The sequence below is a fragment of the Mastacembelus armatus genome, chromosome 2 (genome assembly GCF_900324485.2).
Source record: "Mastacembelus armatus chromosome 2, fMasArm1.2, whole genome shotgun sequence".
Lineage (NCBI taxonomy): Eukaryota > Metazoa > Chordata > Actinopteri > Synbranchiformes > Mastacembelidae > Mastacembelus > Mastacembelus armatus.
In genome coordinates this window covers 4,443,767-4,470,208 of record NC_046634.1, presented here as the reverse complement: position 1 = coordinate 4,470,208, position 26,442 = coordinate 4,443,767, and the positions used below count along the sequence as shown (strand labels likewise).

At 41.2% G+C, this 26,442-nt stretch overlaps 4 protein-coding genes and 1 long non-coding RNA gene across 6 annotated transcripts in view; 4 read left to right on the top strand and 1 right to left on the bottom strand.

The window, feature by feature from the left end:
* Positions 1-1,889: 1,889 nt before the first annotated feature.
* On the top strand, positions 1,890-7,725 carry lancl1 (LanC antibiotic synthetase component C-like 1 (bacterial)). Of its 2 annotated transcripts, none has more exons than XM_026302186.2 (10): positions 1,890-1,936; positions 2,211-2,353; positions 2,446-2,563; positions 2,991-3,201; positions 3,621-3,768; positions 4,116-4,262; positions 4,576-4,758; positions 5,215-5,391; positions 6,325-6,397; positions 6,933-7,725. In XM_026302186.2, the coding sequence occupies exons 2-10, from the start codon at positions 2,267-2,269 to the stop codon at positions 7,007-7,009; spliced, it is 1,221 nt and encodes a 406-aa protein (XP_026157971.1). In that variant the 5' UTR covers positions 1,890-1,936; positions 2,211-2,266; the 3' UTR covers positions 7,010-7,725. The 2 variants fall into 2 exon arrangements, with proteins under 2 accessions (XP_026157971.1, XP_026157972.1); XM_026302187.2 differs by having other exon boundaries at positions 1,918-1,956.
* Positions 5,027-8,150, bottom strand: LOC117152715 (uncharacterized). Its single transcript, XR_004463199.1, has 2 exons — positions 8,039-8,150; positions 5,027-5,384 (listed from the first exon to the last, which is right to left on the bottom strand). It is a non-coding gene; the product is annotated as an uncharacterized LOC117152715 (long non-coding RNA).
* A 1,715-nt stretch (positions 8,151-9,865) lies between these two features.
* mylz3 (myosin, light polypeptide 3, skeletal muscle) lies at positions 9,866-13,441 on the top strand. The gene is made up of 6 exons (XM_026302214.1): positions 9,866-9,995; positions 10,558-10,585; positions 12,005-12,148; positions 12,457-12,627; positions 12,744-12,821; positions 12,917-13,441. Exons 1-6 carry the CDS (start codon positions 9,993-9,995, stop codon positions 12,943-12,945), a joined length of 453 nt encoding a protein of 150 aa, XP_026157999.1. The 5' UTR covers positions 9,866-9,992; the 3' UTR covers positions 12,946-13,441.
* Positions 13,442-14,995: 1,554 nt separating this feature from the next.
* Positions 14,996-19,336, top strand: acadl (acyl-CoA dehydrogenase long chain). Its single transcript, XM_026302183.1, has 11 exons — positions 14,996-15,135; positions 15,505-15,684; positions 15,870-16,007; positions 16,096-16,260; positions 16,349-16,415; positions 16,494-16,658; positions 16,815-16,916; positions 17,617-17,730; positions 17,971-18,098; positions 18,187-18,273; positions 18,347-19,336. Exons 1-11 carry the CDS (start codon positions 15,038-15,040, stop codon positions 18,438-18,440), a joined length of 1,338 nt encoding a protein of 445 aa, XP_026157968.1. The 5' UTR covers positions 14,996-15,037; the 3' UTR covers positions 18,441-19,336.
* Positions 19,337-20,288: 952 nt separating this feature from the next.
* The window catches only part of LOC113127489 (microtubule-associated protein 2-like), a 49,181-nt gene continuing 43,027 nt past the window's right edge, over positions 20,289-26,442 (top strand). The window contains exon 1 of the mRNA XM_026302143.1: positions 20,289-20,420. The gene's annotated coding sequence lies outside the window, so the exon portion shown is untranslated. The remainder of the gene's footprint in view (positions 20,421-26,442) is intronic.

Sequence of the window (26,442 nt, the reverse complement as noted above, 5' to 3'; positions counted from 1 at the left end):
TTCCCACAGGCACAGCAGGAAAGAGACTCAGCTCAATAGTGTGTCTTTTAGTGTGCTGTGCTAATCAAGTCCGAAGGTCTCCTTCTGAATCTTGTCACATTCTGAGCCTCATTTCCATTCCACGTCTCTCAAGCCAAGGTAAAACAATCCCAAGGTATATGCTCAGGGGCATTATACTTTGTACCACATGACTAGCCTTCACCTGCAGTCCAGTCAATTGATATGGAAATTTGGGTAGCTAAGTTCTTATAACTTCAGAGAAACAATGGAGCATATACATACATGGAACCAAGTAGCAGAGAGGTAAACACAGAAGTGGCACCAATGACTGTGGCAAATCTGGTTCATTCACCTCTGTCAGCTTCATCTGCCCATTTGACATGGCTACACAAGTCATCAAGATGAGAGCCATAGTGCAACATAGAAAATCCTTCATACAAGCAACTGGAACCTTATGTAGAAAGTCAAGATGAGTGCTAAACTCCACAGTTCAAGGCTTGACAGGCTTGACACTTTCATCTCTCAACTCACTGAGCATCGTCTGCATAAAAACATGGCTGCGCTCTTGTGAAAGCCTACTGAAGTGAAAGTAATATTTGGTCCATAGCGCTGTTTAACTAGGACTCAGCTTTGATGATCTGTGCTAAGTCTAGGGCATAAAGTAATCTAAAACCAGAACATTGGAACAAACGGAAGCGACTGAAACATGTTAAAAAAGAGAGAACAGCAATCCACGCTGTTCAGATGACATATCCCATTGCACGTTTACTTTAAATGTGCAAACTCTTCCTGCAGTAATAGTGTGTGCTTTCTCTAGATAGCCGTGCATAGGGCAGAACATGAAAAGGGCAGATTATAGGCCTGATGCAGCTTCCATCACTCCAATAAGTGAGAATATGGAACAACAGCAGTGAGACTCTGCAGAGCGCCAATCAATACCAGTCGCTCTGAGTGACTACAGTAATTATCATCACCATCCACAGGAATGACATGTTGTTTGGGGTTTGCAGGAGGTCAACAGCAGTGACTTTTGATGTTGCCATGGTAGAGGTGTAATGTTCTAATCATGAATTGAAGCTCATTTGTTTGTTTCAGAAGTCTTAAGCATCATCAACATGGCACTGTCATCAGAGATTTTAACTGTTTATCTGTAGAAACCTTGATGGTGATGTTTGCGATCCAAATCATTCAGAGGCTCCAAGGGGAACAATATGGACTGATATCAGCTACTGTTGTACGTTGAGCTCTAATCTGTCTGTATAAAGAACAGCAGTGTCAAGTATCCCTTAAGCAGATGTTTTAAAAATAAAACATTGTTTATTTTCTATTTATTTTATTATTTATTTTCTATTTGACAAAATGTTCACATCAGCTGGGACATAACTTAGCAAAGCTGAAAAATAAAAATCCTGAAAAATTGAAGTAGGTTGCTAAATTGGACTTCATGCTTTTTTCTCACAAGAAGGATATTTTAGGCTGCATTTATGGGCTTTGGCATGTAAGTTACCCTGCAAAGTAGAGTTTTATATTCAGAATATATGGTACAAGCATAGTTTCCATAAAGAGGTAAAGTTAAAACAGTTTCAAGGGCCCAGGACGATCAGGAGTACTTAAAACATAGATGCAACATTGTGTTGGAGGCCCAGAATTGTTGTTTTTTCATGGGTTTGACAAAACATGAGCCAAGTACTACAGGGTGTTATCCTTGCAGTACAATGGAAACACCTTTTGATTTCTATGTATTAGTTTTAATTTCTGGTTAGTATTATAGTGGCCCCATTTGTTTTAAAATAAGTCAAAATCAAATACTTTTACATTTTTGTGAGCTGTATTTCTACTTCCACGGCAGCAGGTGGCAGCAGCGCACTAGCTGATGGTAAACTCCCGTCAGGAGAACGTGAGGAAGATTTACATCAACAGCGCATTACTTGCAGAGGTACCTGTCCATGTTGTCTTGTACGATTCTGAGCACTTTTTGGCAGTGTATGCATGTGAACTGTGTCTAAGTTAGTAATTTGAACACACCTTTTCGACATAGTTTGCATGACCGACCGTCAGGCATTAATGGCGTAGCTAAGCTAACCAGAAGCTGTAAGAGTTGAGAAGCGTGTGGCCCAGAACTGGCTTATATGGCTTCATATTCCGTGTTATAAGGTCGATGGCTCACTATTTTTAGCCTTAACGCCTCATATTGGTTCATCTGTCTGCAGGTTAGCTTGTATCTGCCCCAGATATAAAGCAGTCCAGCAGTAACAAGGCTGTGGAAATGGACACTAGAGCCTTGAGGAATCCATATCCCGACTATGATGGGAGTCCTGCGTCCACACAGGCTTTGTTTGACCCTCAGGGAAAGGTGCTGCATGAGGAATGTGTTGGCAAATGATGTTTGTGCATGTTTGTTACTGTATGCATCCCTCACTGTTTTCATTTTTCCTTCACCTTAAGCTCACATCAGAGTTCGCCCAGCGGCTGAGAGGCAAGGTCAGTGAGCTTTTAGCTCTAATGGAAAATGGACTGAAGTCTGCAGATCCAAGAGACTGCACCATTTACACTGGCTGGGCAGGTGAGGATAACATTACACATCTGGTATAAGTTACACTGTGCGTTAATTTTATATAAGGGTGTAAGGCTGGACACTACAGCTAGCTTTTTTTGTTTTAATATAATTTAGAAAGTATGGACCACTTTCTCCTTGGTTGAAAGTGGCTGAATTAAATATATTTATGTGGAGCATTTTGATTTAAGACTTTTAATCATTAGTCTTTTAGAAAAGTGGTCATTGCATTGTATATACATTAAATAACCTTAATTATAAAATATTTATTTTTTCAGTTAATCAGTTAAATTGTCATATGGTTTCAGCTTTGATTTTAAAAATGGTTCTTTTCAGTCCATCCATATCTTTGGTGCTGCAGATGATCTGATGTGTAGCTGTACTCGCTGATTGAAAACGTGTCCGTTTACAGCAGTGACCTTCATTTTGTCCACAGGCATCGCTTTGCTCTACCTGCACCTCCACAGTGTGTTTAAGGACCACTCCTGCCTTCAAAAAGCACTAGAGTACGTCAGCCGTAGTCTGAAGTGTTTGACCCGACGTCATGATGTCACGTTCCTATGTGGGGATGCAGGTCCACTGGCTGTGGCTGCTGTGGTCTATTATCGCCTACAGAGGGGGCAAGAGGCTGATGAGTGCATCAACAGGTCAGTTTAAATAAATAATCATCAAGGGAAGTATAGTTTGCTGAAAATGTGCCTGGATAATAGAGTACTTTTTAATTTTGTTGTATTTGTTTCGTTTGTTTAAGCCAAACAACAGTAGACTGTAAAATTTTATGGTGGTTCCGTAGGCAATTAAATATAAAGTGTATCCACTTGGGATGTATACTCACTGTGTAAAGGCTTTTATTGTCAGCATTTAGTAATTTGTTCATGTGTCTGCGTTTGAAAAATACTTTATTTATTAGTGCGCTCACATGGAGCTGCAGCAGTGCTTAGGAATTGTAATAGGTCATCCTGAATATAAAATCAGTTTTCACATTTGGTTCAGTGATGCATTAGTTGGTCATAACAGAAGGTTCTCCTGACTCATGAATTTTGGGCTTCATGCGTTCCCCTCCCAGACTGCTGCAGTACCACCAGACTGTGGTGAAAGGTTCGGGCGGGTTGCCAGATGAGCTGCTTTATGGGCGAATGGGTTACCTCTTCTCCCTCGTCTTCATCAACCAGCAGCTGGGGCAGGACAGGATCCCACTGCAGTACATCCAACAGGTGAATCAGAACAAGGAGGCAGTCTGAGAAAAGATGTGGTTTGTGTTAGGGTTTTTGGGTTCTCTTGGATGTGTGAGTTTCATTACAGTAGAACATCTTTATCCAGGGAAGGCTGAACGCTTAGCCATTAACTTCTTTTGTGCAATAGCTACAGTCAAGACAGAGCTTTTGTAATCTTACAACCTGGCTTCTTTAACTTCTAGCTCACTTTTTTCAATTATCTTTTTTTGCCTTTTGGTGCTTATTTGCTCGGTTTTACACATATTGATGTACGGTTGCCATAACGAGCCTGTACTGATATACTGAGGAGGTGTGTGTAAACTGGTATGTGTTGCCCATTTCCTCAGATCAGTGAGGCTGTACTGGCATCAGGTGAGCACCACAGCAGGAAGTTCAGGATCCAGAACCAGAGTCCCCTGATGTACGAGTGGTACCAGGAGAAGTATGTTGGTGCTGCCCATGGCCTGGCTGGCATCTACTACTTCCTCATGCAGGTCTCTAGCTATGAGTCCTTTGACCAAGCATGACTTTAACTTATAGGCTATATTAAAAGACCTGTGGATCTATTGTATAAGACAACATTGGCAGATAAAACCTTGTGAAAAGTTCAATTTTTTGTTTTAAAAAAAAAGCCTATTATGAAAAATATTAATTTGTATATCATCTTTTGTTGTGAAGGGTTGAAACAAACGTTTCACAGTTTTGCATGGTAGAATCCTTAATTCATTCACTGTTGGTGAAACTACACCAATTGCCACCTGTTACTTTTACATCAGGTGTTCTTCACATAATCTAATCTGTCCATAGCCAGGCTTCGTCTCTGTGGAGGAGCAGGTACACAGGCTGGTGAAGCCCAGTGCTGACTACGTCTGCCATCTCAAGTTCCCTTCAGGAAACTACCCTCCCTGTGTTGGAGATGATCGAGACCTGCTAGTGCACTGGTGCCATGGATCACCAGGTGTGATCTACATGCTCCTGCAGGCTTACAAGGTAAAGACTGACTTCGCACTTTAGCTATTTTCAAGACATTAAATAAATTACATTTAATTGAACTCTTCTACGGTTTTAGAGGATGAATTCGTTTGCAGTGTAATAGTGCCATCTTGTGGTCAAGTTTAGTCTTTGTTTTGATAGTGATTTGTGTTTAATGTCAAGTGATTCATTGAGTGAATGACTCCAGCTTTTTTGTTTTTGTTGTTTCAAAAATGATGGTGAAATGTGAAAAATGATGTATTATCTGGAAAAAGTATACTAATTATTTATTTTTTTGCCAATCATTTATTCAAAACCTTTGCAACAGTACAGTGTATTGTTGGTGTCTCTGATCATATCTTACTATAGTTTAAGTTAATAAATTCCACTTATACAGTAAAACTTTATCACCATTAAGGTATACAAATTCATAAATTCCTAACATTTTAACTTCACTTTTCCTCCTTGTTGCAGGCCTTCAATGTTCCTCAGTACTTGGAGGATGCCCTGCTGTGTGGAGAGGTGGTGTGGAGGTGGGGTTTGCTGAAGAAGGGCTACGGGCTGTGTCATGGCGCTGCGGGTAATGCCTATGCCTTTCTGGCTCTCTATCGCCAAACACAGGACCCCAAGCACCTTTACAGAGCCTGCATGGTGAGAGCAATAAAAGATTCAGTAATGTAGTATGCACTGTGTACACAGCACAGTAGTCACTTATCAGAGCAAGCAACTATGGCATCCATCTTAATTAGTTTTCACATACTTGATTAATATCACAGCAGTTTTACAGTAAGGAGTTAACGATCAGGAGGCAGAAACTAAGAATTATTTATCCATGAAAGTTCAGTAAACATCTGCAGAAACATATGGGAGGATGTCCTGTGTCCACATCTGGATTTTCTACTTTGCCAGGAAATAAGTTTCTCCCATAAATATAAATACATGAAAACCTTAAATAAAAATAAAAGCTGATGTGTACACGTCTGAGTATAACCATATACAATGCAGTCATAACCAACAGAAGAGGGTTTTTTTAGAAGACTTAATTGAGGTTCTATATTGTTTTTATCTTTCTTTTTCTCTGACTTTGATGTAAGATGTGAAAGTCATATTAAACTTAGTTCAAAGCACAACCACAGGAGTCATAAGAGAGTTGGCAGATTGCCTGCCTTAAAATTAAAAATTATTCCAGAGGTAGTGGGTACGTTAGAGGCAGAGTCTTTTATGTTTATTGACAATAGGTTAGTAGTTGTTGATGCAACTTGACGTCAAAGCTGGCTGCACAGGCCAGTGGCAACTCTCTTTGGATACACTCCAGATGGCACGAGTCCCATGTAAACTTTGATCAATTTGAATCTATTCATAGAGGATGGAAATAGACTCTTCAGATGTCACAGGCTCCCAGTGCAACATGGAGACACTGTGGTCATAATCTGATACTCGACAGATGCTAGGATTTCACTGAGAGGAGCACAATTTGTAGCTCACTATACTCCAGAGACGGTTCAGCTACAGTTTGCATGTTGTCATTGAATAGGAATGTTATTATGACACTGCTGCTCTCTCTCTCCCTCTTTGTCTCTGCAGTTTGCAGACTGGTGTATGAACTATGGCAAACACGGATGTCGAACACCAGATACTCCCTTCTCACTTTTTGAAGGTACTATGTTGGTGACATGTCCCACTGCCAAAATTGTTATTATAATGCTTGATTTGTTACATATATAATCACAGTTGACTCACTGTAATTGGACCAGCCACTTTGAATTACATTACGTACAGGAACATAAACAACATAAACACTTGTCAATAGATAACACTTTGCTCAAATGATGTACATGTACTTTAGAATTTCTTTTAAGTGCAATACATGAGCAAATATACTTTGGTACAATACTTTCCACCAGTGCTGAACAGCTAAATGAAGCAGATTGTGTGAAATATGCTGGAGTCTTGTGAACGGGACATTGGAATATAGTGCTGATGGAAAGATGCAATATGTGAGCAATAAACCACACTGACAGTAAAGATCTAGAGCAACAGAATGACCCCTAGGTTGAACCAGTATGTCACTGTGACAGTATAGAGAAATCTTACCAAGTATTTTATTTGGATTATTCAACTGTATCTTACTGTGTCTGCAATGTTGTCCATTACTGTAGCTGTCAACTCACTGTGGCACTTTCTGCTTGCAGGTATGGCAGGCACCATCTATTTCCTGGCTGACCTTCTGCAGCCATTGAAGGCTAGGTTCCCAGCCTTTGAGATTTAAAAGTTCCTCTACAGGTAGTCCCCCCCCAACAACACTGCAACAAGTACAAGAAGACCCATATTTTGCTCTCTGTATCACACACATCCTTCATCCATAAGGCATCTATGCCTTCATCCGTACGAAATATTCTGGGACCTTGACCCCTGCTTCAGACTTTGTGCCATGTTCTTCCTGTTCTGCTCTGCTGGGAGCTTGACAAGTTATTAACAGGTTAAATTCTATACATGAATGTATGGAAGATATATGAAAAGAAAAAGTAAGACCTTCTCTAAGTTTTGTACCTTTATTTGTGTATAAATTAATGTCCTGCTGTTGCTGAGTTTGTTTTATGTATTTAAGCTTTCAAAATAGAAAATCATATTAGGGAAAAGTAATTGTTTTGTTAACCCGTAATCTTGCATGGACTAAAGCTTTATTGGTTCCTGTTTTATGTTTTCATCAAGAGCAACGCTAGTAATTAATCACAAAATATAACAGTGCACAAGCTGAGTGATCTGGCTTGACCTCACAGTGCTGAGCTTTTGCTTATCTTTTGCTCATTCTGAGTAATAAATCAGGTCCTTTTACAGCCATTGCTGTTGTGAACTTCAGTATCTTCTGTTCTTGTGTTGATGCATTGACAGAGATGATCCACAAGGGGGCAGCACAGAGCCACATGAAGCTGGCCTGCTGCAAACTACATTCAGAAGCAATAAATCTAGCTTGTTGCTCATGAATAGCTCTTTTGCAGTCAAATTTTATGACAGATTGAATTTCCCAATTCAACGTGCATATGGATACAACACAAAAGATTAAAATATTGATCTTTGTGTGATCTGCTCTGACTTAAGTATGTCAGACACACTCTTTGCATACCATCTGACGACATGAGAAAGCAGGAGACTGGCGCATTTGATGTCTCTCTCACTGCACACACCCAGTTTTAAAGCACTTCGCTGCCAAGGCATTGAAAGACACCGATGAATGTATAAAATCCTGTTACTGCTATTAGGACAACACAATGCCATTGCTCTTTTTTAAGCCACTTACCCATGCTTCTTTACAACCTGACCAACTGTTGGGGTGGGGGAAGGGGTGTTACTGTACCAGACAGTTTTGAGAAGCAGGAGCATTAATTTCTCTAACCCCACCTCCACAGAGCTGGCCCAGCATAAGAGAAATTTAACACCTCCTGCAGGAGTGGGAGTAAAAATAGTGCTCATCTGTCCAGGGGTGTGGTCTCCCAGACATGTCTTACACTTTGGTTAACTCACCCCTACAAATGTCCTCCAACAGTTTTCCTTCAGATGTTTAGCATTTGGCTGTTATGTACCACAGAGCTGAGTGTAACTGCAGATATTCACAATATTAGTGAATGAGCCAGTTCTATGCATGTCGTTCCTCCCAGAAGGAAAATCAGAGATGTAAATATTTGCATTACTGCCTGAGCAGATTACATTAGTTTATCCACTAGATTTTGAAATAAAATATTTAAAGTGAATATATAAAGTGAATGAAATCCTGAAGCAATTGTAGAATTACATCCAGCTCTGGAAAGAAAGAATATTGATACTTGCTGTATATTTCAGCATGGCTGGTGTTTGTCAGTGGTGACCCCTACGTCATCATATGAAGAATGATTTATCTCATGCTATTAATCCCAGCTGGTAGTTAAGTTCTCTTTACCTGGGTCAAATACTGTTTGACTGTGTTGGAACAACAACGTTGAAAAAGTTCTTCATCGATGTGGGTAATGATAGTAATATCTGATCTAAGTGTAATTCCAGTACTTTCTGTGTACAAAAATGTAATCATCTTTGAGCAATGAATATAATATTATTTTAAAGCTTTTTCTAGATGGATTTTTCTGGACTTTTAAGCCAATTGAAATCATCAGAAAAAAAGGGAGTAAACTGAGCTTGAGTTACTGTTTCCAGGGTCTAAAACAAACTTTCTCTTAAGCAGAGTAAATAAATATTGTAATTTACAATTACATTCAGCACTTTAGCAATTTCCAGTTTTTCTTCAGGACTGCTTCTAAGGCAAGACCCATCACATTCCTTCTTGTGAATTTTCTAGCAAATGTTAGCTTTGTGTTATGCATCTGCTCCATTATTAAAGATTGCTTTTGATCAGCACCATGGAGAGTGCTGCTGGTGCCGTGAAGCAGTTTTGTGCTCAGGTCATTTAAACCCCATAGATAAAACAGTGGACTCTTACATTTAGGCAACTTAACCTGCCAAATGTTTTATTACTTTGATTTCATTCCAAAATTAATCAGTGATTGGTGAAATGAAACAGGATGTGCATAATAGTTTTCAGTTGCCAATGTTTTTTTTTTATATAATTATTTATGTGTTACTGATAAGCTCTGGTTTCAGAGTTATACGGTATAAGCCCTAAATTAGTTTAGTTTTAGCCACTTAGAACTTAACTTTTCAAACACCTGCCTGAATGGAATCAATTTTTCAGGTGCTTTTTTCCCCCTGATGTTATTTAACCATAAGAGGAGGAGCAGTATGACTGTTTTAAAAATACCAACTCGTAAATGAGCTGTCTGAGCTTGAAGCCCCTGTGGAGTGAGTCACAAAGCAGCCATGTTTTCTGCATTTTCACTGACACAGGTCAACTGCACATGTCTGTACAGTTAACTGTTGATGTCAAGATAAAGAAAGCATTGTTTTCATAGAGAGGACTTTAAAAAGTTAGAAATCTTGCAATGCAGAATCTTGACACAGTTCTTCTCCTGCGTCCTAAAAATAGCCCTGTCCCCTTCTAAAGGCCTACTCCTGCTGCTCTGAGCACGCACAGCTCTCCTTTCCATTTGCCCTAAGAAAGTTAAAGATGTTCCAAAGTGATATGTGATCTGTGCTATTAGCATATGTGACATCACATCCCTGGAATAAATAAGAGGGGGCCTTGACCATGGCTCAGGACCACTCTGTCTTGGGACTTCAGCTTCTCATCTCCTTTCTTTCCACTCATCCAGCTCCTTCTCTTCAAAATGGTGTGTACTAAATTGTGTTTTGGACCTTTTGGGTGGGTCGGTACTGATGGAGTTACTCTCTTTTTTTTTTTTCCTCAATCAGTGGCTATTCTTTGTGGCATGGGTTTGGATACCGTCTTTTCAAAATATGCCTAAATTTGGGACTTTTTTGTCACCACTGAAATTTGTGACAGGGACTGACTGGCTTTTCTGACACTGCTTGTCTTTTACAAATTGTGAAAAGTTTGCTTCTCTGAAGATTTCAAGGTTGAGTCTTGTTCCCAGGACCACTACCTTGAAATCCAGCTACATTTCATTTCCCAACGTATCTATAGGCTTGTATAAAAAAAAAAAAAACAACATTGTCAATCATTTCATCATCCACCATGTGTATTTGGTGCAATTTTGGGCTGTTTAAATAAATTCTTTGATTCAGCATTTTTAGAAAATCATAGATAAGCAAAATTTGTCTGTGCTCATATGTCACTCAAATCATTTGTTTTTATTCATTTCTCTGTGTTCTGTGTTTGTAAATATACCTTGTTTGTGCATGTGTGCTGCCTGCTGTATCTCTGCGTGACAGGCGGATTTCACAGCGGACCAGATTGAGGGTAAGCAAATAACCATGAAGATATATTTTTGGCATGTGTGAGAATCCAGTGCTTTCTTTGGCATGCAGGGCAACATTACCATCACTATACCACCTCCATTTTTTTTTTTCCATAACTCAGACTGTCATTTTTGTAGGAGCCATTGTCACACTAAAACTCCCCATGTAACCTGGAACCTCTAAGTCAGTGTTAAAAGATAGAAGTATCGATGAAAATGGCTCCAGAGTGAGTTGCATAGCTATGGAGGAGAGTCTGAGATATGTTTATTCTAGCCTAGTTTTGCAAACCAGTGTCCCTTTACATAGCAGGGGTGTTAATCCCAGGTCAGGGTTTAAGATGCAGGCAGAACAGATTCTCCTTACACAAGGTATCCAAACTGATCCTGTAGCACCGCCCCCAAGCCTTTTGTTCAGTACTGAAAGATGTGTTCTCTGTAATGTGTGGTGGAAGACATTTGTTGTGGCTCTTAATATGGACATGACATACCGATGCTCATTTGAAATATTTGAATTAGTTCTTTCCCCTTTTTTAAATTGCTCTACAAAACTATTCTAAGATAGTTTCACTTCTAGTGCTCATTAAGAATTGAGACAGTTTGAAATATTATTGGTTGTGCATCATAGTGCCACAGGGAAAATCTTAAAAGTTCTTCCTATCAAGTTCATTTGTTTAAATAGACTTTATATTTCTGCCCAAAAAAGAGAAGATGCTTCTTCTGCACATTCTGGTACATGTCTACTTTTAATTTGTTTGCCAGTAAATACTTTCAGGCTACTCAAGACAAGGTGTTCATTACACCACACTCAGCATTCTTACATTTAACTTGAGCAGGGACATGGGGCCATGCCTCTATATGGCCTGGCTTACTTTGTCAGGGTGTATCAGTTTGCTCCCAATGTCACTCTAAATGCCTCCCCAATGCAAGTGGTGGGGGGGTGGAGAGGGGCAGCTGTTCTACCCCGCTGTTCAAAAGCCACATACGAGCATTAATCCATCAAAAAGGTCAATCTGAGCTGGTTTCCTGGGAGGATTCATTCAAATAGATACCCCTTTGTTCAGGCCCCAGTTGGTACCTTCTCTGCTTGGATACAGCTGTCGCTCTCAATTAGCTGTAAACAATGACAGAAATATGTGGCTTCTACTGTCCTTGTCTACACAGTGTGACACCACATAGCTGCCATAGCTGAGTAAGAACCCTGTGTTATAAAGAATTGAAAACTCAAGTTGAGCTGGAAATATAAAAAGGATTCTTTTTCATGTCAATAGACTTGACAATTTTTTTTTACCATTAGATGACCAGTACAGCTAAGTTTTGACAACTGAGATTCTAAATGATGGATTTTTAATGTGCTCTTTTGACCCACTTATGTCAGTACTTTGTAGCTCTGACTTCTCCCTCGTATCTTTCTCTCTGACCAGACTTCAAGGAGGCTTTTGGTCTCTTTGACAGAGTTGGTGACAGCCAGGTGGCCTACAACCAGATTGCTGACATTATGCGCGCTCTGGGCCAGAACCCCACCAACAAGGATGTTCTGAAGGTTCTGGGCAACCCATCTGCTGATGGTAAGGCCTTCAGACACACAGAAAGCATTAGAGTGATGAGATAAAGGTACATGCTAGTAGACCATCCAAAATGTTATAAAATGCCAAAAATGTGCACTTTTTTTATTCATAAGAGGAAGAATATGCTATTTTTATCTCTCAAAAGCTATATAGTGTCAAAAGTAAAGCTAAAACCTGTTGGCAGCTGGTCAGACAGGAGCATCTGTGACCCCAAAACCTTGAAATGAAGCAGCATTGTTTTTTGCTCTAAGACAGTCAAAGGTATGTGTAGTAATGGTGCCCTCCCTGTGCCGTTTGTACATCAACAGACATGGCCAACAAAAGGATCAACTTCGACACTTTCCTGCCCATGCTGAAGCAGGTTCACGCCCTCCCCAAGGGAACCTACGACGACTATGTTGAGGGTCTGCGTGTCTTTGACAAGGAGGGCAACGGCACAGTTATGGGTGCTGAGCTGCGTATTGTGCTCTCCACCCTGGGTGAGTCTCAAGTCACCTTCCCCAAATATAGTAGCACATAAATATAGTTTGCTTAGCACGTACAGTGTGTGACATGGAGAGTGTGATTCCTGACATGGATCCTGGTGTGACTGCAGGAGAGAAGATGAACGAGCAAGAGGTTGAGTCTCTTATGGCCGGTCAGGAGGACGAGAACGGCAGTGTGCACTATGAGGGTCAGCATTCATGTTCCTTACCTTCTCTATTTGTTTTTGACTTTTCAGAAATATAGAAGCTAAGATTTGAACATGTGGTTTTATTCTTTCTGCAGCTTTCGTCAAGCACATCATGTCTGTCTAAGAGGCCAGCAGCAGAAGTGCTGAAGAAACTGTAGCTCACCTACAGACAGCCTTTAGGTGTTTAGAACATCTAAACTGTTTTGAAGACCAACCAAGGAAAGACAAGGACTATGTACAAGGGATGTTGAAGCAAACCCATCTTGTTGTTTATTTTGTTTTTCTTTCCATTCTGTCTCAAGCCCTCATCTCTTGGGACATCATCTCTCCATTGTAGACCACCTATCACTTGGCCTCTACTCCCCCCCCCCCCCGGGGCGTGTCTCCACTCGTAGTATGGGGTGAGGAACGGGGGAGAAGGGGTGACCACTCATCAAGTGAGGGTAGATCCCTCCCTTCCCACCACCACCTCATTCAGTCACACCATCACTGACCCAGCAAAGCCAAAGGTGCTGGAGAATGGTTGTGGATTGACCGCCAAAAGTCTCCCACTTCCCTGAAAAGTTTTATTTATTTTCACTCAGTCCATTTCAGAATAAACTTTTCCAACTTACATCCCACCTGGGTTGATTCTTGACCTTTCATTGTCCATACACAATGAGATATGTTTTTCTAATAGGCAGCAGTATGCTGCAGATATCAAAGTTAGTGAGACTATGTAACTTTTTAAAGAATAAATAGCACATTCATCCTCTTATATAAAAATTCATATGCATTAAAGCATAGTCAGTACAGTCAAATACATTTTGTCTGTGAAATTCTGATAAAATCAGTCTATAAAAAAAGGCAAGTTATACAACTCAGTTTGATGAAGACAACCATTACTGTAGTACATTTTGCATTCAAAATAAAAGTTCCTGAAGAAGAAAAATAAAAAGTATAAATGTTTTCAAAAATAAAACTGTATGAAAGGGTTCCACTTAAATGTGCTTGTGGTCTTGTAAAGTAAATGCAATACACAAGACAGGTTCAAAGTTATAACCTGAAGAGAGGCTGCCTTCTCGTGGTGTAACGCGGACAGGATTTATTAGTAGTGTTTTTTTTTTATCCCATTAAAAGTTCTGTTACATAAAACACCAGACATCTGCATTTGCCAAAATAAATTGGAATTATCTCATTCATTTCTGCAAAGCCAAATATTTATGTTTATGAACTAAACGGTTTTCTAATTCTCTTAAATCACCTTTGATCATATTTCAAGTTCGTAGTTTTGATTGATCTACTTATACTAATAATAATAAGTAACGGAACGTGATTCAGGGCAGCATGGTGGATGAGTGGTTAGCACTGTTGCCTCACAGCAACAGTTTGAGAAGAGGATTCGGATCAGTATGAGATTAATGAATTTAGGATATGTAAAACAAGATGATTTTAAGCAGCTTTAAATGTCATCACACACACTATTATAAACACTTTGTTCTGGGAGAATAGGGCTAAGTGGTTAGCACCATTGCCTCACAGCAAGAAGGTCCAGGGTTCGCAACCTGGCCTTTCTGTGTGGAGTTTGCATGTTCTCCCTGTGCTTGCGTGGGTTTACTCCGGGTACTCCTGTTTCCTCCCACAGTCCAAAAGAAAACATGCAACTGTTAGGTTGATTGGTGAATCTAAATTGCCCGTAGGAGTGAGTGTGAGTGTGAGAGGTTGTCTGTCTTTATGTGTCTCTATGTGGCCCTGTGATGGACTGGTGACCTGTCCAGGGTGTACCCCTGCCTTTCACCGGAGAGAGAGCTGGGATAGGCTCCAGCAGATCCCCGTGACCCTGGCTTTCAGGAAAAAGCGGGTACAGAAGATGGATGGAACGTGATTCACACCTGTAGGCGGAGTTGAGCAGCAGTGGCGCCGCGCGGTTTTAGTAGAAGAAGAAATGTTGCCTAGGAAAAGGAGGTTTCACTCTGCTGCTGTTTTGTGTGCAAACTTTCATATAAAAGCTATAGCGCCTTTTAAAATAATTTTAACTTTAACACAATTACACTGAAAACTAGTGTCTACAAACAGAACTAGAAATAATACACAATACAGTGTGTTAGGGGTTAAAACGTAGTTATGTGGTCAGGAGTGGGGGAGTCGATAAACAACTCCAACGTGAAACGTCTGTAGCTTACTGGTCACTGACGATCTTTGCGTTGTTTTCTTGCGGCAGTTTGCTGCTTTTCACGATGATTTTAGCAAAAAAGTTGATCACACTTGGACTTTCTGGGCTCAGAAAGGGCTCAAATGCCTTTCGAGGACAGGTGCTGTCTGCAGCTCCTGCCAGGTAAAGGGGTCTTGTTAAAACGTCAATGTCATATGTGTGTTTTCAGAAAATAAAAGCGCTGTTCTCTGGGCCTTGCGGTGTGGGGGACACAGGAACCATAAGTTATTTAAACTAAATTATTTTTTATATCATTTTAACAGGATTTTTTTTCTTGTTAGATTGAAACGATTGTCAACATAACTAAACATCTGTAGTATCACATGCACAGCCTTGATTCATTTGTTGGTTTAATTGAGTTTATTCAGTTAGACCATATAAGATATTTGATGGTATTGTTTTTATGTATCATGTCATCCAAATGATTAACTGATGACTCCAGGAGTCCGTAAAAATAATATTGTTAGTTTCGGCGTCTGTAATCCTTCCCAGACTGCAGCATGACCAGACCCAGCAGGTCAGACAGCCAAACCCCTCAACCCGTCCTGAGACCTCCAGCTCCAAGACCCTCATGGACATCGGGACCCGCCGGATCTTCAACGAGGACCATGACCTCTTCAGGCAAAATGTCCGGCGCTTCTTTCAAGAGGAAGTGGTTCCACATCACAAGGAGTAGGTTGAAGCATGGGTGGATTACACTGGAATGACAACAAACAGCAAACAATCACTAAATGCCTACTAAGAGACTACAATGTGACAAAGAACAACCAGTGATACAGCCTCACCTCAGAGAGAGTCAAGAGAGGGACGTAAAATGGATTCACTACTTAACCTTCAACTCCCTTTTTGTTGTCCAGGTGGGAGAAGGCAGGTCAGGTAAGCAGGGAGGTGTGGGAGAAGGCTGGTGAGCAAGGTCTGCTGGGAATAATGATACCAGAGGAATGCGGTGGTGTCGGAGGAGACCTGTTTTCTGCAGCTGTCATGTGGGAGGAGCAGTGAGTACTTCAAGTTTCAAACAGAGTTTGTCGTATGAGAACAAACACTGTCTAATCAGTTTAATAATATTTTTGTTTTGTCCTCTAGAATGTACTCCAACTGCACAGGCCCAGGTTTCGCCTTACACTCTGACATTGTTATGCCCTACATTGGCAACTATGGTAGCAAGGAACAGATTGAACACTTCCTCCCCAAGATGACTGCTGGGAAATGCATTGCTGCTATTGCCATGACAGAGCCAGGAGCAGGCAGGTCAGCACTCAAGTCTAAATGTAACGTCAAAGAAGGAATAGCAGTAATGTGGTGGAGCTTTGAGAGCCTACCTGCTTTATCTTGTCAGTGATCTTCAGGGTGTCAGGACATACGCCAAGAGGGATGGGAGCGACTGGATCCTCAATGGCAACAAGGTTCTGAGTTAGAAAAGCAGAAGCATTCACTTCATTGAACATCAGCATCATTTGAACTCCTTTACACTTCACTTCCAGGTGTTTATCACAAACGGTTGGATGGCCGACCTGGTGGTGGTAGTCACAGTGACCAACCGTGACGCAAAAACAGCAGCACATGGCCTCAGTCTATTTCTGGTTGAGGACGGCATGAAGGGCTTCCAGAAGGGACGCAAGTTGGAGAAGATTGGTCTGAAGGCGCAGGTACCTGAGCTTTGATCGTCGAGCATAGGGTTTCCATCAGCGTTCTACCATCCTGCCAGAGGACAAGCATAACTTGTATATCCCCCGGGGTGGGAGTAGAAAGTCAAGAGACTGTAATTCTGTTCTTTGTCTATATATTTTCTCCTCCTTTGAAAGGACACAGCTGAACTGTTTTTTGAGGATGTGCGAGTCCCAGCTGATGCCCTCTTGGGGGAACGGAACAAGGGTTTCTACTACCTGATGAATGAGCTGCCACAGGTGAGAGGATCAAGGAAAACTGCTGTCATTAAGTGAAAGTGACTTATGTGGCCAAGTATGGTGACCCATACTCAGAATTGCATAATAAATAAATGCATTTAACCTATCCCAAAGTGCACAGGCACAGCAGTGAACACACACACACCCAGAGCAGTGGGCAGTCAGTGCTGCAGTACCAGGGAGCAGTTGGGGGGTTCACTGTCGGGGGTTTCACCTCAGTCATGGTATTGAAGGTAGACAGGGCACTGGCTATTCACTCCACACCACTGACCTGAGACTCAAACCTGCAATTTTTAGGTTACAAGTCCAACTCCCCATCCATTAGGCCACGACTACCCCTTAAAAAGCCTTTTAGCTTTTAGAGGTTTTCATACCTCTGAAACAGGTTATTCACATTAGTGTTGCCATTAGCATCAACATACAGATTCAGTAGTCATAATAGCTAAATGTGAATACACAGACATGATACCCCTGATGTGTGGTGTTCTAAATATACTGAGGATATAATTATCTCAGCTTGTCTCAGTGTATGAGGTTTCACAGCCACTTAGCCCTGATCTATTAGTTGTAATACAGATACAGCATTTAAAATGTTTTTTTGTGTTTTTCTTTACCTACATCTCCTCATGAAAAATTGTTTCTCTTTGTAGTTAGTTTGTTCAATATATATGTAACCAGCTATCATCATGTTTTGGAATAGGAGCGCCTGTTGATTGCAGGTATGGCCATAGCCAGCTGTGAGTTCATGTTTGAGGAAACAAGGAACTATGTTTTGCAAAGGAAGGCTTTTGGCAAGACAGTCGCTCACCTCCAGGTCTGTATAACAAGATTCATGTGTAATTTAAATGTGAACAGCAGCCATTATTATCAGGCTTAGGTTTGGAACAGATTTTGAGTTCCATTCCTCTTTAGTTGTAGATTTAAATATGGAAAATTTTAGCTGTTCAATCTGGTTTTCATTGCCTGCTTTGTATCATTTGTTGACATATCATATGATGTTTACTATTTTTTGTGACGGCCTTAGAGTCAGTTTTATTCAAATGTTACTCCACAGACTGTGCAGCACAAACTGGCAGAGCTAAAGACTGATATCTGTGTGGGACGGACCTTCATTGATAACTGCCTTCAGCTCCACGCTGAGAAACGCCTGGATCCCTCCACAGCCTCAATGGCCAAGTTTTGGTGAGAATGTGTTTTTGTATTTCTAACCAGCTTTTCAATATTAGACCATGTCACTGTCGTGTGCTAGTGTCCTCCATCCTGTGTTCAGGGCATCAGACCTCCAGAATAAGGTGGCCACTCAGTGCCTGCAGCTTCACGGAGGCTGGGGCTACATGTGGGAATACCCCATCGCAAAGTAAGTGTCACCTAATTGGATCCAGAGTTGGGATTTTTTTTCTGCTTTGATTGAACTTGTTTTGTCTTTCCAGGGCGTTTGTGGACTCCCGTGTTCAGCCCATTTATGGAGGCACCAATGAGATCATGAAAGAGCTTATAGCCCGCACCATCGTCGGCCAGAAGTGAGAGATTTGGAAGTTTTAATTGTGGAGGATCACTGGGAAAAGTCGGCTGGTTTTCACACGTGGTTCTTAATTGATACGTGAAGGTTAAAGTATGAATGTGATCATGGATTGTCATGAATAGTTTGGGAAGGTGTTTTTAAATTGTAGTTTAATCATGCTTGAATTCTTCAAACCAAGGAGTTAAAGTGAATCCATGCAGCCTTTCATTAACAAAAATAAGACTTTTTAATTCATGAGCAATAAAATGCGTTGTCATTCAATTCAGTACATTAAGTTACAGCCACACTTGGTTTAGGACACTTTTGCGGCTTATTGCTAGTTAATGTCAACAGACACTACTGAGATGATAGACTGAATTTAAGATTCTTTACTATTTGTTCTATGGTGATGCTGTGTTTTGGTACTTGGTATTATCCTGTAAATGTTATGAAACTTAGTTTATTATTTTCCATATGTTCATCTCTACAAAAGACTCTTGTCACATTGTCACCCTGTCATCTGATGATTATTTAACTGCTTTAAAAAGTCAGCAAGATTGCAAAATGATTTTCATGTTGCAGTATGATTTGGTTTAGAGCTCCTCAGCCAAGGCTCTGTTAAGCTTCATCAGATAGGAGCTGTAGTTTTTTCAATTTGCTGAAATCATTACTTCTTTTCTTTGTCTTCTTTTCATTGTCAACTGAATGTTAATTGTAAATATATTGAATTGAAAAGTAGCAAATTCCAGCTAAAATCCACTGAAAGTACTGTGACTGTTAATTTATTGAAATAATTATGTTTTACTGGTCAGTCATGTTCAGAATTGGAAGAAAATAATCTGCAGTTCTACATGATTGAATAATACAGTAAAAGCATTGTTGTCTAATGCATTGTACCACCATTGAACAGTTAAAATAAGTGTTCGTATGAAGTGATTCATTCATTTGGCTTCACCTCTTCATTTGCCTGTTTAGATGAGGATAGACCTCAACATAGAGACTATACATCAGACTTCAGGAGCAGCTCAGGTTTATATAAGGAAAGAAATTCTAGTCAACATCTCCCCTGCGATGTGATATTTCCACCAGTAGATGTCAGTAAATGTCCACACAGCTGGTAGAGAAATGACTGACCAAGCTTCCTTTTGATTCCACTGCAGCACATACCACAGGCAACAGCAGACTGTTGAATGCTGATGCAGCTTGCAGCACCAGCGTCTGTCTTGATGCCATTTTAATCCATTCCCTTATTTTGTATTTGTATCCTTTTGAGTCTGCTGCATGTGTCTGTAAATGAGCAGCACACCAGTTTGACCCCCTGATGTTCAGAACTGCCACAGCAGCAGCTAAGGAAACAGGCAGTCTCCCCACCAGGCTTCACCTGAGGGGCACAGACCTGCAGTTACTGCTCACTGGTGCATCTTCTCCCCCCTCTCTCTTCATTTCCTCCTCCTATGGTTCCCCCCTTCCTCTGTCCTTTCTCTATTCTTCCTTCATCCACCCCTCCTCATTTTTCCCATTTGCATCATGTCCACATTATCCCTCTCCTCTCTTCTTTCCTTTTTCCCCTTCTCCATCTTTCCTCAGCAACAGCCACACCCTAGTGCTTCAGCTCTGCAGACAGAGTCCTTCCCCTTTTGGAACAACAGTATGGTGCTGAGATGCAAACCCCCTTTTACAGTGACCTTTCACTTCGCACCTGCTTCCTTTTCCATCTGGCTTAATTTCAATGTAAATCAATTTGAGTGTGCTTTGCATGGTTGGGTGTATGTATTTGTTGCATATTTGCACTCCAGATATGTTGCATTTTTCATATAATCACAAGGAGGGTTTCCCTCTTATGTATGTTGCAGCCACATATTCCCGTTGCGCATTGATCGTGCATTTACGGTACCCTTATTTGCAAAGGGAGGGATCCAGAGGCCCCCATCCTGCTTTCATTGTCACTACGGCTCCCCTCACACGCCAGGGTATTAGTGCCGCTCAGCATCCTACACCTCCAGGTAAGAATAGATACACTTTATTGATCATTTACTGGGAGAACAGGGCAATAAAACATTTCTGATCGGCTTCAATGTAGAGTTAAAACCTTTTTAATGTGACACTTGCAGCTGTAAAAGTTTCTAATAGAGTCAAAGTGAATATTAAGGTTGGCGGAGCTCTCTGCAAATGTTAATCTTGTGTTTGAACGCGTTATGGTGTGATGTGTAGTTATGTGCGTGAATGTGGCTATGAATCAGTATCTGAATAGGATCTGTAATAGAATCAAGGCTCGGAGCTTGTAATTGAACGTAGTTTTTCAGTGAAGATTAGAGATTACTTAACATGAGGGAAGATACGTTCAGTTGTGTTTTATTTGCGGTATTTGTCGCTGTCTGGATGCGTCCTGGTGCGCCGCTCTCCGATGCTGCAGCCTGCGCCTTTTGTTCTGGTCCACGCCTGTATGGTGCTGAAACCGGCTATCCCAGCTATCCACTGCAGTACAGCAGAGTCGCCTAGAAAAAGGCACTGCGTTATGAGAATATAGTGCTTATAATTAGGTTATTATAATTCAGATGTCCTCATTGAGTATATTTCTAATGTCTTGCCCAGGGCCATGTATGGTGGATATGGGAGTAGCCCAGGTTGTATGTAAGATGTTGTCTGTCACAGACACTTGTCCTTGCAGGCATTTCATCATGCATCAGCAAAAGGTTGCATGGCGTCAGTAACACGTGCATATATATATTTTTATAAAACATAGTTTATTTAGTTTATTGGAAACCTTTTACACCAGTAGAAGTAAGTACAACTGTGAAAGCAGTGAGCCATCCAGTAGCCAGACCCTGATTCCCCATGTCTGGTGGCTATTTGGAAGTCCTGAACCTGTGGGCTGTAATGTCTTTGTTAGGTCTATATTCAGCCTTAGATAAGGATCTGGAAATGTCCAGACTTCCATTAAGCATGGATACATTCCAAACCTCGCTCTTTACTGTGTCACTGCAGCCTCCACATACTGAGGAGAAACTGGAACTGCAGATTTCCCACATCTGGATATGAAACATCCTCATGAAAAGAAATAACTACACTCAGTTTTTTTGGTTTGTATTTGTAAATTCTGGTAGCTCTCTCACAGGACTTGGCTATGGACAAGATATGGAATGAAAGCAACACTTTTGATGTTGGAGTAAGCTACAATCACTGGCTTTGTGGCTCGTGTGTGCTCATGCAGCTTTGTCCTTGGTTTGATGTTGAGCAACCTGAGACTCTTTTAAAGTGTGTTGGAGATGAAGTGCGATGAATGGGTTGGAATTTGAGGAAAATCAGCAGTTAAACCACAAAACTTACCTGCTAAACAAATAATTTCCTCTTTATCTTGCTGAAAGATTTTCCTGTATAAAGAACTGTATGACTGCATGTCACTTGGCCTTGTGCTTGATGGGTGCCAATTAACCTCACATATAATGCAAAGAATTGGTAGTGTTATATAAACATACACAAATTATATTCATATATCATTTATGTCAGCATGGCTTATTGGCAAGGCAGGAGCTGAACACATTAATTCCTTGCTTCAAATACTTGGAGGTTCACAAAGTTCATAAGGAGAAGAGTCAAGATGTGTGGCGGGTTTCACCTAATTCTCCTCTAAGTACAAGGCTGTACCAGCCAGACTGGGCTGAGTCTAATCACTGATGGAGTAATTGAATGACCTAAATCACAACACAACAGGTTGTATTTGTGTGTGTGTGTGTGTGTTTACTTGCAGACTCTATGAAATAAGACTCAAATTTAATGTGAGTGTACTCGTCCTGCTTGTGGGCTATACATTAAGCTACTTCTGGCTTTTTCCAAACAACAGGAAACCCAATCCACCTCTCTGCATGACATGGGAACATTAAGTATGTTTCCCAGTGTCAGTTCTGGTTAGGTACACTGTCAAAGTCCTGAAACCACAGAACCAGTCTGCGCTCTGCTGAAATTAAGACACGCCATTTTGGCTGGTGCTTCCGTATAGGGCAGGATTGTACTGGAACAATGTTTGCAGTAAAGAGCAGTTTCTGGATTTGTTTTTGGATTGATGTATGATGCTTGGACTTTGCTCTGCTTGCTTTTTGAAGGATGTGCTATGATGGCTTTTGGAGTCTTCTCAGTGATGATGTGGATCTCTTTTGAGAATGTTTGCATGTGTTTATAGTCAGTGAATTAGGTTAACACTGAGCTGCACAGTGCCTTAGTCACAGGTGTCTGAGGTCTCAGGATGTGTCTTTGTCCCCAGCTGCTCTTCCTGGCTGAGGCCTTTTGCCCTGCAGGTGTCTAATGGGAGCTGGCAGAGCTGTGCTTTAGTACGTGATTAAGTCTTGACTGTTGGAGGGACCTAATCTCATTCATACGTCAGAGAAACCTAATGGCCCGGTGACCTGCATACGGAGAAGACTCTCAAACACACCAGGCTTCCTGGCATAGTAGACTGCTAACTAGGCACCTAAGAGTTTTTATGGGACATACGGGGATAAAAACAGGGAGCATGAGCTTAAAAAAATGACATTTTCTTGTTTTACTGATATGTGATTCCTTACATTGTGGAGTAGCTGGCCAGGTGATTGTGTTTTGGTCAAGACTCATTAGGAGAAAATATAGCTCTTTGTTGAGCTATATTTGTTGCACTTGCAGTTTTCTCATTCTCATCAATGATGTTTAGTTTAAGCAGTATATAAAGTGCGTTAACTAAGGTTTTAAGAACTATCTGATAAATATTGCTGCCATAGAGTGGGATATGGTGTGGGTTGGAGTCTCACTAAACCTCATAGTTCCTGAAAAGTGATTAGTAAATGTGAATCTTTAAGCTTGTTGTTTCTGAGCAGACTCTTCTTGTCGAGGATGAAGCTGTTGCTTTACTGAGTTTGATAAACACTGTTTATCTGGCTATGAGATTCATCCCTGACCTCCTTAGTACAGGACAGGCTCTCTACTCCTCGTTCACCCTGCTCACTGTTATACCAGAGCTCATCTACAGCTGACTAGCAGGCAGCCTCCCAAACGAACCATGACAGCCAACGTCACATTTCATTCCTCATGGACAATGGCTCAGGATAGAGAGGACATTGACACAGGGCATCTATAATATTCTCTGCTGCTTTTGCCTCTGATCTGGTGTTGTAACCAGATTAGCTACTCCATGTGCTAGTCCAGCGTGATAATGGCAGGTACTACAGGAGGCTTTGCAAGACTAAAAGGGAATAGGAAAGCAGTGTACTTCGGAGGGGCAAAGAATACAACCCGTCTAGCCGAGCGACTCAGTTTATACAGGTTGACTTGGCTTGAGAACAGTAAATCCACTCCATGTTGATCCATGTGCCTCAGACCCATTTCCCTCCTCTGGAAAGCTTTCTTTATTTAGATCAGTTTATGTGGACAAGTGCCCAAATACACATTCCAAGCAAAAAATGTGCTGTATGTTCGCACACAGCTGGTACAGTGTCTTAGCAGTCCAGCTTTAACTTGCTGTTTTAGCTTTCACACCCCTAATTGGCACATGAGAATGTAGACAACTGGGCTGCTGACATATTCTGGATAATATTATAGAAGTGTCTGCTGCTGTATGAAGCCAGCCGGGCCCTACATCTGGTTTAATGTTAGCAAAGCACTAAAGCTTGTTTGGGTTTTAGGGTCTTTGCAGTTGAAAGCGTTGAGGAAATTTCAGTTAAATGCATCTATTGACAGAACAGACTTTTCTGCAGGTTGAGATTCTTTCGATTTAGGGTTTTTAAGAGAAACTGCATGAAATAATCACAGATTAGACTATAACACTGTGTTGAAGATGAACAGAAAGAGATCAATCCATGCTGTTGTCTGATTTTGTTGTTTCGTAACATCTCCTAAACAATGGCATGTTCAGTTTAGTTTCCATGAAGATTACGTTCTTGAAAAAGCATGAGGCGAAACAATGAAATAGTAACTCAATTTTCTTTTTGCTCCACTTGTCCATCAAAGCCAGAACTATTTTAAAACTTAATAGCAGGCTGAATGATGAACTACAAGCTGCAGTAGTTACATGTGAGGCTGCTGATTGGGTTTTTCAAACTGTGACATGGGCCAACACTGAGAAGAAACTGCTAATGAGCCTTAGCTTCTTCCTGAATTTGGCTGGGAAAACTCCTGGTAGCCTAGCGCAGAGGCTAAGCTAACTAGCGCTGAGCCTTTATGATTTCCAGATGTTCAAGCTAAACAGCAAGATTGTTTTCTCCCTGTCCTTTTGCAAACAGCAGACTGGCAGTGGTTACAGGCTGATGCACTGGGTGGAATCAATGAGTCTTATTGTTGAAGTCCATGCAGTGTTGAAACATACAGACCATATATCAGGTTTCTCCATACTTTTATGGACCATTTCTTTTTCTCAGTTGAATCTCTGTATGTGTTGATGCGTTAAGGGAATGCTGGAATCTAATGACATGAAAATACGTCTCCAGGGGTTCAGGGTAAATTGCTTCTCAGGGTCTTAAGCTTCCTAAAGTAAACCAGAGCAGCCTAACTGTGTTAGTGTGTGCAAGTTTCTGTGCACATGTGGACGCTTGTGAGTGTCCATCTCTGTGCTGTGAGCATCTGTTTGTCAGGGCCTTATTCGAGATGAATGGAAACCCCCAATTCGCAGGGACTTCACACACATGAGCTTTGTAACTCCGGTGTGAAACGCAGAAACAGATGGACAACATGAATGCATTGATGGTACATCATGTTCCTGTAAGCCTAACTGGACTGCAGGGACACAGCAGCTGAGTGTGTAGACCTCCTGGAAGTCAGCCAGGAAGGGTTTTTGCTGTGACCGCCCTGAAACTTCTAAAGAGGGAATTTACCAGCAAATCTATCATCCTATATAATTTAACACAAATCCTCCAGTAAACTCAGAACTCCCACTTTGGCTTTGCAGAGTTATGTTTACTCACATTTTCACCCCAGATAAAATACTGAGTTAGTTGACTCAGTTACTTCTATCCATACATTTCCGTCTGTGGTGTCAATGCAGAAGTATCCTCCTACCAGGACTATGTGTTGTTTTGAAGTGGTGACTGTGCCCACTGCCCCACTGGGACCATCAAGGGCCCCTCTCACCACAGCAACCCCTGCCATGGAAACCAGCCCCTCAAAGGAATGAGCCTTTTGAGACTCAGTGTGGAGACCCTCTGTGCAGCTCTGCCTCATTCTGTAGTACGAGGTTTCAGGCAGCAGCCTAGAAAACAGCATTCACATGTTTTTTTTGTTCTCTTTTCTCCATCTTCCTTCCTTTCCTTTTGACCCGGGAATCCTCTGACTGGGACAAAATCTATTGGCCCTGCTACACATGGTGTTACGGTGGTGATTATCTATGAGTACTGGCATGTCACAAGACCAGACAAGAGACTGAAGATTTCTTTAAGGTTTTTTTTTTGCCAGTCAGTCAGTACAACCGGGTGTATCCTTCCCAGGGGTACGTCCCCTGGAGGTAGGGTGGGAGCCTTGGGTCACCTCATTAAATCACAGAACATAAATGCTGGTAGAAGAAGGAGCCTTCTTCTGGCTTTATTTTGGAGCATCAACAGATGTTTGTGAATGGGTTGTGGGGATGGAAAGTGGTGTTCAGTGCACACAAAAGAGCTATGTGACAGTTTTTTTTTTTTTCTTGAGGAGAGATTTGTATTTCTGGGTGCCATTGACCCACTGTGGCAGGTCTTTTTAACACTGACAAAGGCTGGTGATAAACTGGTGGTAAACTGAAGAACCAGAGCTCACAGGCCCAGATTTTTATGTGGTATGTCTGTTACCTCAAGTGTGTGTCTTCTTGAAACACTATGTGCTTGTTGTTAGCCACATTTTCATTACTTGTTTCATATAGTATCAATTAGTATTAAACTCATTAGAGAAGTAAGATAAAGACTTTGGAACATTTTAGTCGTCAGATTGAAGTTTCTGGGCTAAATGTAGATTTATCAGTTGCATTAGTTATGTTAGTGTTTGTTTCTACATACACAGGGTCTGCAGATCGAAATTGGCTAGTAGCTAAATGTGGCA